A 16,531-nucleotide genomic window follows, 5' to 3' on the forward strand; every position below is an offset into this window, starting at 1 on the left:
CTCCAGCTGCCAGCCAGGCTCCAAACAGGCTGCTGCAGCCCCAGGAGGCCCCTAGGGCTGCAGGTAATGGTGCTGGCCCCAGCCTCTCCTCCCCACCCAGGGTAACATGTTGCATGCCAGAGGGTGCATGGCACAGGCATTCCCCAGGGACAACTAGCAGGGGCACAAGGTGTTCCCCTGCTAGTTGTCCCTGGGGAACCAAATGCCCATGCTTATCTGGTTGTATTTATCACTGTATGCCATACAGCATAAAATTACATCTTTGCTAAGTTATCCTTCCTTCTGGCTTCCTACTGGAAGACCTTGGGGAAATACATTTAGCATATATGTTCCCTATTGGTAGCTCCTTGCACAGGGAAACAGACTTAAAGCTGGGTACATGTGAAACTCAACTTAGCTTTCCTTGGTACAATCCTGGATCCATCCATGCCAAAACATGAAACAACTATTCTACCTGTCTATGTGCTGGTATGATTTGTAATGTGCATTCTAGGGTGAAAAGTGTATAGCACCCCCTGCACACTGAGGAAGCACAAAATGACCTCTTCCCCACCCTCTGTGGTATCAAAGCAAAGTAGGCTGCTCATCATCAGAGCATACCAAGCCAAGACATTTTTCTCCTTATGTCATAGCTGGCCAAGGCTCTGGGCAGCTGCTGCCAGCCATGAAGCTGCCAGGAGGCTGCAAGCCCTATTGCAAGCAGCCCAGGTTCCGTGCATGACAGCAGCTACCCAGAACCCAGGCCAGCTACAGGCTGGAGTCTGCAAACAGCTACACTGGGTTCTGGAGCCCTGGCTGGGGTCCATGGTGGCCACGGGTAGTCACACACCTCCAGTCAGATGGCAGGGCAGGGGCCTGGGGCAGCATACCCCCTGCCCTCCACCACTGTCCACTCTGAGGCATGTGTGTAGCTGCCACCAGCAATGAGAGAATCAGGTTCCTTGAGCCTCTCACACAGTCAGACCCTGGTAAGTCAATTCACAGTTTAAGTCAGGGTCGAGGTGTTTTTGGCACTCTAGCCAAAAACATTGCCAACCCCGGCACTGCTGACAGGTCACCTTCCTTAGGTGCTGGGAATTAGGCTGGAGGTAGATCATCATGGGCATGTCTACATATGCAGTTAATGCACATGAATAAACTCTGGGGTTTATTGTCCTGTAGTTTATTGTTCCCAGGTGCCATATCTTCATGTGCACCCAGGACCACAGCACGTTGAACTTGGTTGGAGTAGTCCTGGCTGGCAGTGGTCCTTGGGAGTCAGCCTGCTAGCCTGGGGTTGCTCCACTCAGCTCAATGTGCTGTGGAGGGGCATGATGGTGCCAAGGTATATACACGAGGGTGCTACAGTGTGGAGGCTGCCTGCTGGCTAGCCATTATATAAGACCACCTTACAACGGATAATCCAAATATAATATATCACATTCCCAGCTTATTTTTTCAGCAGTAGCAACATATGTAATTACATGTATTAAATGTAATTTTGTTATAATAAACATGTACTTTTGTGAAGTTTCTGAGGAACTGCATAAACAAAGCAGTCTTGTCAGTGAGGGCCATAAAATTAAAGTTAAAAGAAAACAGAACAATGACAAATAGCAATCCAAGATGGTGAAGGAAGGAGATTAAAAAATGCCCCCTTCTAAAACTGCAGTTTCTGCAAGGTCATAAATTGTAGCTCTTTGACACTTTCCAAGCTCGTATCCAAAACGGATTTATATAGTTCCCAAATGCTCAGTGAAGCAAACAGATTTGAATAAAACCAATCATAGTGTGTTTATTAAAACAAGCCATACATAAAAATTGAGTGTAGATGGGGGGAAGCGGGGGTGGAAGGGAGAGGGACTAGGAAACTGGAAAACCCAGAAATTTTAAAATGACGTCCTGTCAGTCTGTATATCATCCTGAACCTTCCCACCTAGTTCAGGTAAACATCTGTATTATGCTTTTGTGGGTAGATATTCTTATAAATGTTTACTTTTGTGCTTTGGCACATAAACAGCAAAAGCCGGATCTATAAAACCTGTATTTTGCTTCTTTTCTCAGTACCCAATTTACAAGTACCCCAAGTGGTAAAGTCCTGTGTGGTAGGAGTTTGCTTGCATTTATTTCCTTTTTGTGGTGAATCATGAGATGGTGTGGCATAGACTGTTTTACAGGGGGGCATTCAGCGGCCCCACTGACTCTTGGGATCCTCTCTAATTAAAATGCCTGTAGCATCTCTTGCATTCAGCACCCTGCACTTCAAAATGGCAGCAAGGATGCTTTTAACTAATGGAAGCAGATGATTTGAGTCTGCTCCAAAACATTTTAATTAGAAGAGTTCAGAGCAGGCACTGGGCATGTGTATAGGAGTCCTTGTCAATCTAATCATAAGTAAAGCTACAGGGTGGCAAGGTGAATTTTGGCTCCAGTGGGGAAGAAGAGTCACTGATCTGATATGGGTGGTAATAATTAAGGGAATCATAAGGATTCCTTATTGGCAGGTTGTAGTCTTGTCTCCCTAATGGCTGAATTGTGCCAGGTTTGCTGGAACATAGGGATATGGTCTAAGGAGAGAAACAAACTAAAGGAAACCCCAAAAGGCACAATTAGTGAACAAAAAGAGCACCAGGATCATTAATAATCTGAGTCCTGTACTCTAACCATCTGAAAGTGACTCCCCATAGCCAAGGCAATAATTTGCTCTGGTACAGCTAAGGAGACTATATCATCCAGTTCTTATCTCCTTAGCTCCAGCTGGGGCAGACTGCCTGTGAGTTACTCTTGAGAGTCTGACCCTGTGAGGAGGCCACCAGAACTGTTGCATGAAGGTCACAGACAGCACCATGGAGACAATCTGGTGTAATAGGGGGGCTGCTGTGGTGTAACAGGGGGGCTTCTTGGGGCTGATCCCACTGTGGCCCACCCACCTGTTTCTGGGCTAAGCGCCCACCTTCTCACCCACCATGCCTTGTTGGCAATTAATTAAATAGATGTCAATTAAATGGGAGGCTGCCCTTTTCTTGCCCCGGTGCCAGCGGGTGCCATCTGCGGTTCTGTTCCTCCCCTACACCACAGCCCAAGCCTTGCAGATGGCATCCATAGTTCTCACAATCACCGGCCCCTCACTGCGCCCCAGAATCTTACTGTTGAACCCCTCCTGGATTCCTCTCCTCTGGCAGCTTATTTCGCTTTCATCCTGGGCAGCATAGCTCCCTGCACTGCTTCCCCTTCCAGGTGTGGTCCCCCCAGGACCTTTGGCTACTAGCCCTGGCCCACCTCCAGGCCAGGTAGAACTCCAGGCCCTCAGCTCTTGGGCATTCCTCACAGTGGGCCCCCAATCCTTCTGGTCCTGGCCCCAGCATTGACAAGTCAGAAGAAGTCCAGACAGGTGCAAGTCTATGGCCCCACACTCTTCCTCTGGGGTCCACCTTCTAGACCCTACAAAAAGGGTAACGCACCTGGTTGTGGGGGATAGGGGTTAAGGCAACCCTACCCACCTTTCACCAGGGTGGTAACTGGCCTGGCATTTCCAGGCAGCTCCCACACCACTGGGAGCCCCACCAGGCCACCCACTCCCGGCAGGGTGCAGTCTTAGGTCATACCCAGGACTAGGAGCATCCCGATTATCCCCTACAGCTCCTCTCTTACCTCCAGATGATACCTCCAATCAGGCAATGTTGTTGCCTGGCTCCCAGCAGCGAAATGCCCTACTTACATGGGCAGCCCTGAATCCAAAATGGCTGCCTTCATCAGGCGCCTGCACGCTGCTGTTTCAGGCCCTTAAATTGGCAGGCACCTACAGTGCCCTGCCACAGCCAGTCAAGAGAAGTACTACTACATGATTTACATGTGCGTGCACACACACACACACACACACACACACCCCCACACACACTAGCTTTTTGATTGATGCTTGTCATGGGGATAAAAACTGAATCCCTTTCCTCTGCATTCCCTCTGAAGCACTGCCCCCCACCCTGCTCTCCACAATCTTCTTGTACCAGACTAGTAACTCTTAAACACTGGGAAAAAATAAATTCTTCAGGTAGGTCTACCTGTCTTGCTAAACCTGCCTTTAGTTAAAGTAATAAAATTATCTGGGGATGTAGGTTTTAGCCATGTTGATCTAAGGACATAGGGAGACAAGGTTCTTTGGGTGAATCTGATAGCTTTTATTAGACCAACTTAAACAGATGGAAAAAAATCCTTAGCAAGCTTTTAGATTTAAAAACCCTTCATCAGGCTGAGGAAGGATCTGCAGTTGGTGTGCGCTCTTTCTGGCATTTCTGCCATTTCCTGATTGACATTATGTTTTCGTATCCCCCATACGCAGTCTATGTGGACAATAATGAATATCTATGAAGCACAAGTGTAACAGCAAAGATAATGACTGGTGGCAATGATAAGATGAAATCATCTTTAACTATCTACCCACAAATGTTTGTAAGGAACAAGAGACTCACTCCCTGTTTTCTTTGGGAGGACTTGCAAATTTTAAGGCAACATCTAGCTTTATGGGACCTGAAGGTAATTTGTTATAAATTACTTCCTCCATCTTTCATCAGTACATTTCAGACAGATACATTTGACTTCCTGGTGACCTTTTGCACTGAATTATGAGCACAAGTAACTGACAGGGAAAAATTATTATAATTCAGCTTTCAGTGATGGTGATTCAGCATTTCACCTTCAACATAGTTTCCACTCCAATCATGACTCCCACTTTAATTGAGTTTTACAGTCAAATTCAGTAAAATCCCTTGAATTCATTTTTCCTGTGGTTTTGCTCAGGTTTAGCTTCACCGTCATATCTTACAACACATTATTTTCCAACCTTCCCCCTCTTCCTTTTTATGTAGTTAAGATTAAGATTACGTATATTACTTCTGAATCATAGAGGTAATGCACTTCCCTATTTAAGAATTAAAATATGCATGTTACTTCTGAATCATATATGCAGTGTACTTCATTGCATATTTGCAGTTTTCCTGTGGGTATTTTATTGGATTATATGGTTTATCAGCCATCGTAGGTGGTTGCATTTGTTACTACCGTAAAAGACATACTAAAATAAATCCTTAAATTCTTTTATGTTAACATGGGGGCGTTATTTGTGATACAGCTATTGTTACATGTAACCAATATTCCAAAGGCATGTTTACAACATAATGCATGTGTGTATAATATACACATATAACTATATGTAAACAGGGAAAAATAAGTAAACATCAAGTAAACAAGCTCATATATTTACTAAATAACCAAGAGAGAGCAAAGGAAGTAGATATTTTCTTACTACTAGTCAAAAGGACATGTCTTCCTCTTCTGTTTTATATGACCTCATCTTCTTTTGTGAATCAGTCTTGGTTGGGTTTTTTTGGTTTTGTTTTTCTGGTGCCTAATTTCCACCAGATTAAACCCATACTAACCTTAACTATTATTCCAAAAAAGAAAGAAAGTATACATTTTCCTAATATTGCATATGTGACTGTAAGGTAAATGATGGGAAATTCTTTTGTTCTCTGAATTTGTGACTGGTTCCACCAAGACCTTTGGCCTTCTGTTTGAACTGATTTATAGCTCCCTTTGTCTTTAAAAACAAAATAAAACACTGTATAACCAGGTATTGCTACCTCAGAACAGATTTAGCGCTGTGGTGAAGCTCTTGATGCCGTACACATAACAGTAATTGCATTATTGACATTCAGTATCCAGTTCACAGAAGCCAGTTCTGCACAATATTGTATTCAGGTGAAAGATTAGGTGCTTGACTGAATTTTAATGTTTATTCACCATAGAGTTCAATTGTTTGTTTTTTATTGCTTTTCTTTTTATTTTCCTGACAAACACTATTTCTGGCTTTCTATACATTTTAATAAATCATGACTTGAAAAAGATGCACATAACCCCTCTAATTTTTCGTTTATTTGAAACTAAGATATAGAATACTGAACTAGAAACTGCCTCACAACAGGCCAGAAATGACTTTGCATAGGAATAAAATGAAATCAAACAGAAATAATGTAATTGTGAAGCTGAAATATATGAAAACAAAAGCATTATCTTTGTCTTCTATTGGAACATTTAGAAGCAGATAGGAAAACATGTACTGCCGTAGGCACTTCCACAGTATAAGCATTCCTCAAAATAATCTTAATCAGAAAAGTGTGGGTGGTGTAGACCAGACTATTTCAAAACAATTAAATGTTTTTTGCAGGTAAAAGTCTTGGATAAGGCAATCAGTTCTCAATCTCTATTTACAACTCAGGGAGGAGATTGTGTTACTTACTTCACTTTGAAATCAATTTGCATTGACAACATCGATTCACAACGCGCTTTTTTCTATCCTGAGGTAGAGAAAACCCTCTAAAATATATATGACTTCACTCTAGCTATGATTTCATTGTCAATAGCATACTTTTATCCCTAAGATAAAGCAAAAGTTTCTGTCCCCCGAGGTCTCTGCAGTTCCATGCCTCAGTGTTTATTGCCTTTTCTTGAACTCACTTTTTGTTTCTGCCCCCGTGAAGTCTGTCGAATAAAAATACCCAGTTTGCCCTTCACCCCTCTAAGAACTGCAGTGATCTGATGGGAGATATTGGACCAAAAACACGGTTTTTGGACCAAAAAGAAACACAAACAGAGCAGGGGAAAGAGGTCCTTTCTCCCTTGCAGCTGGGCGGGGTCTTTAACTAACCAATCACAGAACAGCTCTCCTCTATAAATAGCGGCAACTAGGCGGCTTTGACTGTATTGTGTTTTACTGGTGTGCAGCAAGAACTCCTGCGATCATGTCTGAGACCGCTCCTGTCGCTCCTCCCGCTGCCGCTGCTCCGGCTGCAAAAGCTCCAGCGAAGAAAACGAAGAAGGCAGCGGCAGGAGCCTCCAAGGCCCGCAAGCCCGCGGGGCCTAGCGTGACCGAGCTGATCACCCAGGCCGTGTCCGCCTCCAAGGAGCGCAAGGGGCTGTCCCTCGCCGCGCTGAAAAAAGCCCTGGCAGCCGGCGGCTACGATGTGGAGAAAAGCAACAGTCGCATCAAAGTGGGGCTCAAGAGTTTGGTGAGTAAAGGCACCCTGGTGCAGACCAAGGGCACCGGCGCCTCGGGCTCCTTCAAGCTGGGTAAGAAGCCGGGTGAGGCCAAGGAGAAGGCGCCCAAGAAGAAGGCGGTGGCGGCGCCCAAGCCCAAGAAGGCGGCGGCCAAGAAGCCCGCCAGCGCGGCCAAGAAGCCCAAGAAGGCGGCGGCCGTGAAGAAGAGCCCCAAGAAAGCCAAGAAGCCGGCGGCCGCCGCGGCCAAGAAGAGCGCGGCCAAGAGCCCCAAGAAGGCCAAGGCGGCCAAGCCCAAGCGGGCCGCCAAGAGCCCGGCCAAGGCCAAGGCGGTGAAGCCCAAGGCTGCCAAGCCCAAGCCCAGCAAGCCTAAGACAGCCAAGGCCAAGAAGGCGGCGCCCAAGAAGAAGTAAGCTGATTTGAAGATGCTTGCATCTATGCACCCAACGGCTCTTTTAAGAGCCACCCACATTTTCCAGAAAGAGTTGAAACATCTTTTTATTTTATGCTTAACGTGGGGCCCTGGGGGGACTACTTTGCATGTTTCTTCCCCTGGCTTCTCCCCTCCCTCTCCCGGCCCCAAGGAACCCAGCAATAGGGGGCTTTGTTTAAATCGTGTTTTTAAAAATTCAGTTTCCAGGCAGCTGGGAAATCCGTTCCGACTACAGATTACCCCCTCACGGAAACCGGGGGGCATGAACCGCTCGGAGCGCACCAGCGCAAAGCGGAGCCGCGAGGGGGGCACGGAGCAGGAAACGGCGATCGATACGCCCAGTATTTGCTTTGTGACGTGCGGGGGGAGCTTCAGAGTTCGAAAAGCCCGCGCTGCGCCAGGATTGGCCAGTTGTCAACTCACGGCGATCTGCGGCAGGCGGGCAGGGAATCACTGGGGGGAAATACTGCACCGCCACAGTCGGGGGTGGGGAGGAGCTGCTCTGTGCACGCCTTGGGGGCGGGACATCTTCCTGAGAACGAATTAAGCCTCCTTGAGGAATATTTTTTGTTTGTATTTCAAGTCAGATTCGTGGATCCATTTCGAACCCCCGTTTCATCTCCCACTTGTTGATGGTGGGAAAGGGGGAGAGGGGTTCTTATTTTGTTCTACCGGGAATACGGGTTCTTTTGATCCTGTTGTCCATTGCCATCTCTGCTTTGGACCTCTTTATTCATTGTTGGGGGCTATGCTTCCAGTCTTTTACCGAGTTCTGCTTCTTTCAATGTACACAGAAACAATCTCCTTGGTCCCAGCCCACAAATGCTCTCAGCCTCCTGTCCCCAGCTAAATGACACTTACAGCTGTACAAAACCCAGCATGTTTTCTGACCACTGCTGGTGAATATCTATACTGATGAAGTGTAATACCTAAACTCTCTGTACTGCATATCTATTCTGAAGTGGTTTTACCTATTCATCCCTTTAGGGTGTTTGCCTTTATGGTACCTTCCTGTTAAATTTTACAAACAATACCTAATCAGGTTGCGCTTGGCTTTGCCTAAAAGGTGCTTTTGTCAAACTGACCCAACATTGTGTTCTCCAAGTTGCTGTGTCCTGAAAAAGGCCCCAAAACACATCAGCCCCAAAATCCAGGATCATGCCCTCTCTCTGCCTTATCCCTAGTGCCTTCACCCGCTGCTGGCTGAGATGGGCAGTTCCAAAGGCATGGAAAACAGTTTCCATTCTTTCCCTGCCCTTTGTCTAGCCACCTGTCCAAGTTGGAGCTGCTGCACTATTTATCACTGAGGTCTCCCAGAACTTGGGCATAGTCTTTAGCTATGGTATCCCAGAAATTGGAGGGAGGTTGTGCAGTGTTCTCTGAAACTCAGGATGGAACAACGACCACTTTCCTTTCTGTGCTGCTATCTGCAGCTTGCGGGACCTTAAAGCTATATGCTCTGAGATTTGCTCACCGCATGGAGCACATGAGGAAATGTAAGGAAAGATCCAGGAGGAGATACTAGAGGAGTTGGTGGACTTCTTTGAGACATGCACAGGGCCACAGAGGCCTTAAAGGAAGCAGGCAAAGTACCACTAAGACTGTTGCCTGAAATACTACAATCTAAAACTTGGTGAAAAGGGAATATAGGCTGCAGATGTTACCACTTATTGATAGACCACTCAGTTGCAGAACACAGATCTAGCACAAACGTAAATTATAAATACCACTTCTTTAAGATGATATTTAATTATAAGGAATACATTCACATTTAAACCTTAAGAAATAACCTGAGAAAATAAAAGAATCTGTTAATCCATGCCATTAATATTAGGTTAGGCCAAATAAAAATAACCAGTTTTTGGTACCTGAAGGGATCTCAAGGCACACTGAGGTACCATAACGCACAAGTTGAGAATTTTTGATGTACATAAATATATAAAACTGAAATCTGTATAAGTGTTGTTCTATGAAAGTATTTTTTTCCCTTTTCTATCTGGAAAGATGTTTAAGGTAGGTATACTTTCAGGCTTCATCAAGAAGATGATAGGAATTGTGTTTGTGTTACTGCATAAAGTTTAGTTTTCACCGCATAAGTCTTTAAGGGGAACTTGCTGCAGTTTAGTTTCTGGGGAGGATTGAGGCCTATTGACAGAAACTTGACTGCTCTTAGATGGTCTCACAAAGGAAGCTGATTGGTCAATAGAACAGTATTTACACAGACTGTGCTTTGAGGGAATTTCTGCAGCTTCAGGTGGATCCTGATCTCTGACTACGATGGCATTGGGCTGAGCCTGCTGTGAGTTATCTGGCCAATGCTGGCAGCAGTCCTCCCGGGCTAAAGTGTGAGCCAGCTTTTCCCTTACCCTGGGTGCTTCTCTAGCTATGCAGTATCCAGAAAATACTGTGCAGTAGCACGTTACAGCATGGACAGTGCTAATACTCTGTTGCACAGTATTATTAGGCTACTGTGCAGTAGCATCACCTAAAAGATGTTCACCAGCACTACTGCACAGTAACTTTGATTACTGTGCATTTTTTTAAATAAATGTGCAGTAATGACTGTACCATAGCATCTCATGTAGACACGCCCATTGATTGTTATAGCTTTTGTTCAGTTTGGGTGGTTGAATATGTCCTGTTGACAAATGTGTCATTTGGGGTTTGGCCCTTGGGTTGGATGAACAAATGGTGTCCTGAAATTTAGGTTCCCATCTTCTTACTTGTGTTAGCCAGCCTTTTGCCAGCATGAACGAAACTAAGTGCGGGGTTTATTGGATTGTTACTGGGTAGGGTTAACCAACCTCTATCAATCAAGTTACTATCCATAAAAAGCCAAATAAAAGGTTATTCAAATGCAAGGAATTCAAACTGGGTGGAGGAACTTCTGCTATACATATTTTTTTGTGGGTCAGGGTGCATGTGGTAGGCAGGTGGAAAACCATTGAGATTCAGCCATGAATCAGAAGGAGGGCATGTGCAACCTGCAGTTGTTTTTTGACAGGGTATATAAGTCTGCAAATGTACACAATCTAGAGAATTTAAAAACAGCTAGGGTATCTGTCAAAATTTAAATACCTATACACCTCTAAAAGAAAGCCTGACATCGCTGGAACTATGTGCAATCCTGGGGAAGGCCAAGAAAATAGGTTAAGATGCTTAAAGAAGGGCCTGTGGTGAAGATAACCTGTGGTTGTTTGATTACTCTTGTGTACCAAAAAGCAATGTAAATAAAAAATATATTGTAAATTAGCAGGGTTGCACCACAAATATGAGACTCTATCATGGACTTCCCTTCCTAAGTGGAATAACTTACAACACCCAAATCTTGGTTAAGTCAAAAGGGGTGACAGTGTGAACATAATGCAGTCCATAGTCTCTTTTTTGAAGTATTCTGTTTTCCATAGTTAGCGGAATCAAAGGAAGATGCAGGAAACTCCATAACATCAAGTTAGGGAATAATGTCACAACTTAAGAACATAAGACTGGAAGGGACTTCCTGAGTCACGTAGTTCACCACCATATTATCACAGAGAGGTACACCATATCCTCTTTCATCAAATTAATTCATCATCAAAGACAAGACTCCTTTGAAAAAAATCACTTAATTATTCTGAACTCTGACATTTTTGTGGGAGAAGGAGGAGCAGGGAGGAAGGTATGAATTGCGTACTGAAGACTGAGTTCACATATTCAGTTCTTAGCACATGTTTATAATGTTATATATTTGTTCAATAAGTAAAAAACAAGAAATACAAATATGAAATGCAGCAGTAAACAAATGCATGAGTATTCAAAATCACTAAGTACAAATAAACACACAGACAAGAAAAGAAGCAAAAGAAACCCATCTCTAACAGAAATAATCAAGGGTCCTCACAGCATTCTGTTTAATCTGCTCTACAGGAGGAGTCCCTTCTTCTCTTTAACAATTAGAGATGAGTTTTAAAAAATGAAGCATGGTGGTTTAAAGCAATTTCCAGAAGCTTTTTTTATTTTCTTTCCCTTCCCTGGTGAGCATTATGTTTTGTAGTTTTGTATCATCCACATAAAGGTTATTAACTAGTATTGTGAGTAGAGGGCCCAGTTAGGTCTTTAATGTATTAGACATGGGGTGGGCAAAATGCAGCCCACAGGCCGGATGCGGCCTGCCAGGCTATTCTATCCGGCCCGCAGAGCCCCTAAAAAATTAATTAGTTCTAAGATATTTATTGCCAGTCTCAGAAATGTTTATATTCTACATCAGGGGTGGGCAAAATCCAGCCCACTGGCCAGTTGTGGCCCACAAGGCCTTTCCATCTGGCTCACAGAGCCCCTAAAAAAATTAGAAAGTTAATATTTATCTGCCCCTGGCTGCCTGTCATGCAACCCTTGATGCCTTGCCAAAACTCAGTAAGTGGCTGTCTGCCCAAAATAATTTCCTGCCCCTGTATTAGACTCTGTACAAAGATAAAAGAAAAAAAACAGTCTTTATCTTGAGGACCCTAGAGTCTTAGCACAAAAGACAAAAAAGGGATACAGTGAAGGAAATACAAAGGAAGAATAAATAACACTGGAAGTGTAATGTTCAGAGTGGTCCTAGCAAACATATAACAGTTTTTCCATGCATCTTGAGCTCCTCCTTCCAGGCCTCTACTGCAATGTGTCATCCTGCTTTGTAGCCTGGACATAGTGAAAGTGATGGAGACAAAGAGTGTGTCCAGATGTGCATGGATTATTGGGAGTGAAAGATGCTGGAACTGGGATTAGAACCAGTAGACTAGAGAGAAGCTGGCTAAGGAACTGAGGCTTGGGGTTACTTGGGCTCACCTGGTACCAGTGTAGAAGCAAGGGAAAAAGCCCGGTGGCAAGGAGGAAGCATCCAGGAGACAGAGGCGGAAAGCTAGGAGATAAGGGGAAAAGGCTGTAGGGAGAAGGCAATAACAGTGGTAGAGATCGGGGGAAAAGGCAGTGGGGATGAGGCAGTGGCAAGGAAACAGGGGTTTGCAGGCAGAGAGGAGCTCAGGACAGCTGGAGCCACAGGAGCATGGGACAGGTGTTGGAGGTGGCAGTGAGCCAGAAGCAGGAGGGGGAGAAATGAGACATAAGTTAGAGGGATGAGGAGTAGAGATTGGAGTAGGGCCAGAACCGTAGTAAAGCAAAACCCAACTCAGGGGTCCAAATAACAGTTTTATTAAATGAACACTGTACAGCTTGGTTTCTACACACACTCACACAAGCACTCCCAGACACAAACAAATAAATAAACACACACACACACACACACACACAAGCACTCACAATGGCAGCAAGAGAAAGAGACTGAGTGGAAAGGCTGGAGTCCAGGAAGGGAAGAGAAATAGAGTCCAAGTTCTTGGTTGAAGAGAGGGTGGGGGTGATAGCTTCCTATCCAGGCTGGAAAGGGGTCTTTGTCCAGCAGGTGTTGTCCAGAGGGGGGTCACTGGCAGGGCCTCTGGGTGGATACGTGGTGTGGCGTGGTGCTGGTCCAGATGGAGAGGGCATCCCAAGGAGTCAGTCTTCATTACCCCTTTTATGGGGCAGACTACCTCTGATCTCCTATGGGAAGGGCCTGTCCAGGCAAGGTCAGTCCTGTCCCAGAGGGCTCCAGGTGTTCTTACTGAGCATGTGCAGCCTTGGCACAATGGTGGGTTGCCTCATCTTTTGTTTCTTGAATGCTGAGGGTGGTTCCAAGGGCTGGGTCCTTGGTCCAGGTGTTGGTGTTGATGGTTCAGTCATTCAGAGGGAGCTATTTTTAGACCTACTGCCATTGTCCTCACATATCCCAACAAACCCCACACCCCTCCCCCCGAACACACACCTGCATGCCTCTGGGGGGAACCATGCTCACTGCTACATGCACACACCTGACCCCACACACACCCCTAGCCACCCTCCCCTTCCACACACCCTACAACCCCCCACAAACCTCATACCCATACACACACAGACATCACCACAAACACCCATACCCACCCACATCCACACGTACCCCCGTACTCCACATACATACACGCTCACATCTCCCCTCAAACCCCATATCCACCCTTCCATCCCTCCCACGCCCCCCACAATGAGTAAGACTTCATTTTGAGCTATTATGCAAGCACCTATATATACATAAACAAATACATAAAGCTCTCAGTCAATGACTGCATCAAAATGGGACTGAGAGAGATGCACAAATACTACAGAAAGATGGTAGAAGACATCAGGAAGGATATGGTGGAGACTGTATGAAAGAGAAAGGACTGGCACATACTGTTCAGAGGTGGGACCACAACTAGAGAGAATGAAGATGATAACAGAGATGAAGACAGTGAGTGTGATGATTACAAGGATGAATAAAAGGACTGGGGAAACAGGCAGAAAAAGGGAGGGGGTAGAGGGAGAGAAGGGTGGACAATGAGGTGGTTCTTTTCATGATGGTGAAAGGTAAAGGGGATGGGCAGGCATATGTATGAGCATACAGATGTGTAGCATGGTCATTGTAATAAGAATAAGAATGGTATAATTGTAAAGGTGTGGTTTGGACTGTCAAGTAAACTATATCGGGCACAAGACAGATTTGTAGAGGTATAGATGTATATAGAGTAATATTTTTGCAAAAAAAAAATGTTGCTTGTAGCTTTCTGCAGACCCCAAGAGGGCTCCCACTAATTTTTTAGTTTAAGTAGAAGTCAAGAGACAGAAGATTCATAGAGATAAATAAGGAAATGCTAGAAAATTAAGAGTCAATACAAATGAATGTGACTGGCAATAAACTCAGAATATTCCTAGCCTAGTTGTTCCAAAGCATTGCTGGGTAGTCATCATAATGGGATACTGCCCAAAGGCAGATTTGAAAGACAACAATTAGGTACCTTCACAGATATAAATGGAGTTCTTTCCAATTGTGAGAGATAGTTTAGGGCTGTAAAAGAAAGCACCAAGGTATTTGTTGGAAAATATAATAAGTGAGTGAAGACGGGGCTAGTTCAACAGCTGAGTGGTAGCTAATAGGCTGTGAAGGGTTTTGATTTTGGAGCCCAGGAAGAGATTCTGAAGATAAGTAGTTTATTTTATTTTTGATGACAGAGGGAAGCTGGGATCTGGGGGGCTGTGGGAGAGGTACATGATCAAAGCAGAGAGTTGGAAACTTGTTTGCAGCAGCTTTCTATCTGGCAAGGTTCTATTTTGTCAAGGCCAGAGAAAAGACTTATACTAACTGAGGCAAGAGATGTGATGGGTTTGGACAAGAGATTCCAGGTAGGTGAATGGATAGGACAGGTCATATTGATATTTTATGCAGAAGGGATATGGAACCTACTGATGTACAGACGCACAGAGTTGAGGAAACAGATTGTGTTAAAATGTTTCTGAGTGAACTCCAGTCCTACTACTGGAAATCAGTAGGAGAGGACAGAGATGATGCAGACAACTCCACCTGACAAAGGGATACTTGGCAAAGGCTGTTCAAAGACACTCCGAGGGGAGGGGATGGCATAGGCAGAGAGAGAAAAAAAATTGGGGGGGTTGGGGGACTGAGGTTAAGTCTGCATCGGGAGGGGAGAGGGCCATGGGGGGAGGGAGTCAGGCAGAGGCAGGGGCTGGGGCAGGCCCTGCACAGCTTGGGCAGGGTGTGGTGGGGTGGGTGCAGGGCCAGAGGGCATGGTAAGGAGGGGAGCAGCTCCTACCACTGCACGCACCCTGGGAGGGCATGAGGGGCATGTGCTCCCAGATCTGCATGGAGCAGAGCAGGCTGCCTCTTCAAGCTGTTGCTGGGGCAGCACTGGGCTCTTCCCAGTGGGGGATGAACTGCACTGCACTCAGGGCCAGCAGCAACAATTCTGGGAGGAGGGGTTGGGGGGCTATGGTAAATTTTGGGGTAGCTGCAGCCCCTCCACCCCCATAGCTCCCTCCCAGCACTGCTGCTGCTTGCCCCAAGCACAGCCTGGCCCAGCTCCACCCCTCAGGGAAGAGGTCGGTGTTGCCCTGTCCCTAGCCTGCAGTGACAGGCTGCCCTACCCCGCTTAGATCCGGAGGCACATGCCCCCCATGCCCCCTGAAGTGCATGTAGCAGTAGGTGCCAAATCCCCCACAGATGAGCCGCTCACAGCTCAGACTCATGCCCCACCCTGCCCCACCCGGACTGGTCAGCGCCTGTCCCTCCCCCGCCCCACTCCCTCCCTACCCCTGCTGCAGCCACCAGAAGCCCGTGGCTGGGCTACCTTGCAGCCTTACCACTGCCCTGCATTTGTGGGGACTAAGCCCTGTTAGCCCCCACCTTCTGACGCCTGTGGGGACTGGTCAGGAATAACGAAGATGATCGTGACACAACTGGACCTGGAGACAGCAACAGTGACAGCAGCAGTGTCAGCAGCAGTGGAAGCAATAAGGACAGTGAATAAATGGAGAACGTAAATGCCAACATCAGGATGAGAAGTAAGAAACTGTATTAGGGAAAGGACTACAGACAGATGTGTGGGAGTGCGAGTGCATGGGCGCGCAGGTTAGTCTATTGTAAGGGCTGCATGGATTTTAAAAGCATTTTAAGGTGTGTAAAGGGAAGCTTATGCAGGATACTTTGTATGTGTGTATGTATATAAAGGTTTACACCCAAGGGTACTCAAGAAGCTGGCAAGCATCATAGCTCAGTCCCTGGCACAGATCTTTGAGAACTCCTGGCACTCTGGTAAAGTGCCCGAAGATTGGAAGAAGGCCAATGTGGTACCTGTCTTCAGGAAGGGGAGGAAAGTAGATCTGGCAAACTACAGGCCCACCAGCCTGACCTCTATCCTGGGGAAGATCTTGGAAAAGATTATCAAAGAGGCTATCCTTAACAGACTAACTGACGGCAATGTCCTGAGGGATACCCAGCATGGGTTTGTTGTGAGTAGGTCTTGCTTGACCAATCTCATTTCCTTTTATGACCAGATGACCTATTACCTGGACAAGGGAGAAGAGATTGATGTCATATATCTTGACTTTAAAACCGCCTTCGATCTGGTATCCCATGATCACCTCTTGGCAAAACTGGGTAACTGCTGCCTCAACCTCACCACAGTCTGAAGGCTGGGGAATTGGCCCCACCAC

At 45.9% G+C, this 16,531-nt stretch overlaps 1 protein-coding gene across 1 annotated transcript; it reads left to right on the plus strand.

The window, feature by feature from the left end:
- The first annotated feature begins 6,762 nt into the window (after nt 1–6,762).
- Nucleotides 6,763–7,843, plus strand: LOC149866004 (histone H1.01-like). The gene has a single exon (XM_090041042.1). The coding sequence runs from the start codon at nt 6,774–6,776 to the stop codon at nt 7,437–7,439; it is 666 nt and encodes a 221-aa protein (XP_089897168.1). The 5' UTR covers nt 6,763–6,773; the 3' UTR covers nt 7,440–7,843.
- Nucleotides 7,844–16,531: the final 8,688 nt, after the last annotated feature.

This window comes from Crocodylus siamensis, chromosome 4, assembly GCF_052110815.1.
Source record: "Crocodylus siamensis isolate JL-2025a chromosome 4, ASM5211081v1, whole genome shotgun sequence".
NCBI lineage: Eukaryota > Metazoa > Chordata > Crocodylia > Crocodylidae > Crocodylus > Crocodylus siamensis.

What these genes read in the sequence shown, in the direction of transcription:
- LOC149866004 (XM_090041042.1), top strand. Translation starts at nt 6,774, where the DNA reads ATGTCTGAGACCGCTCCTGTCGCTCCTCCCGCTGCCGCTGCTCCGGCT.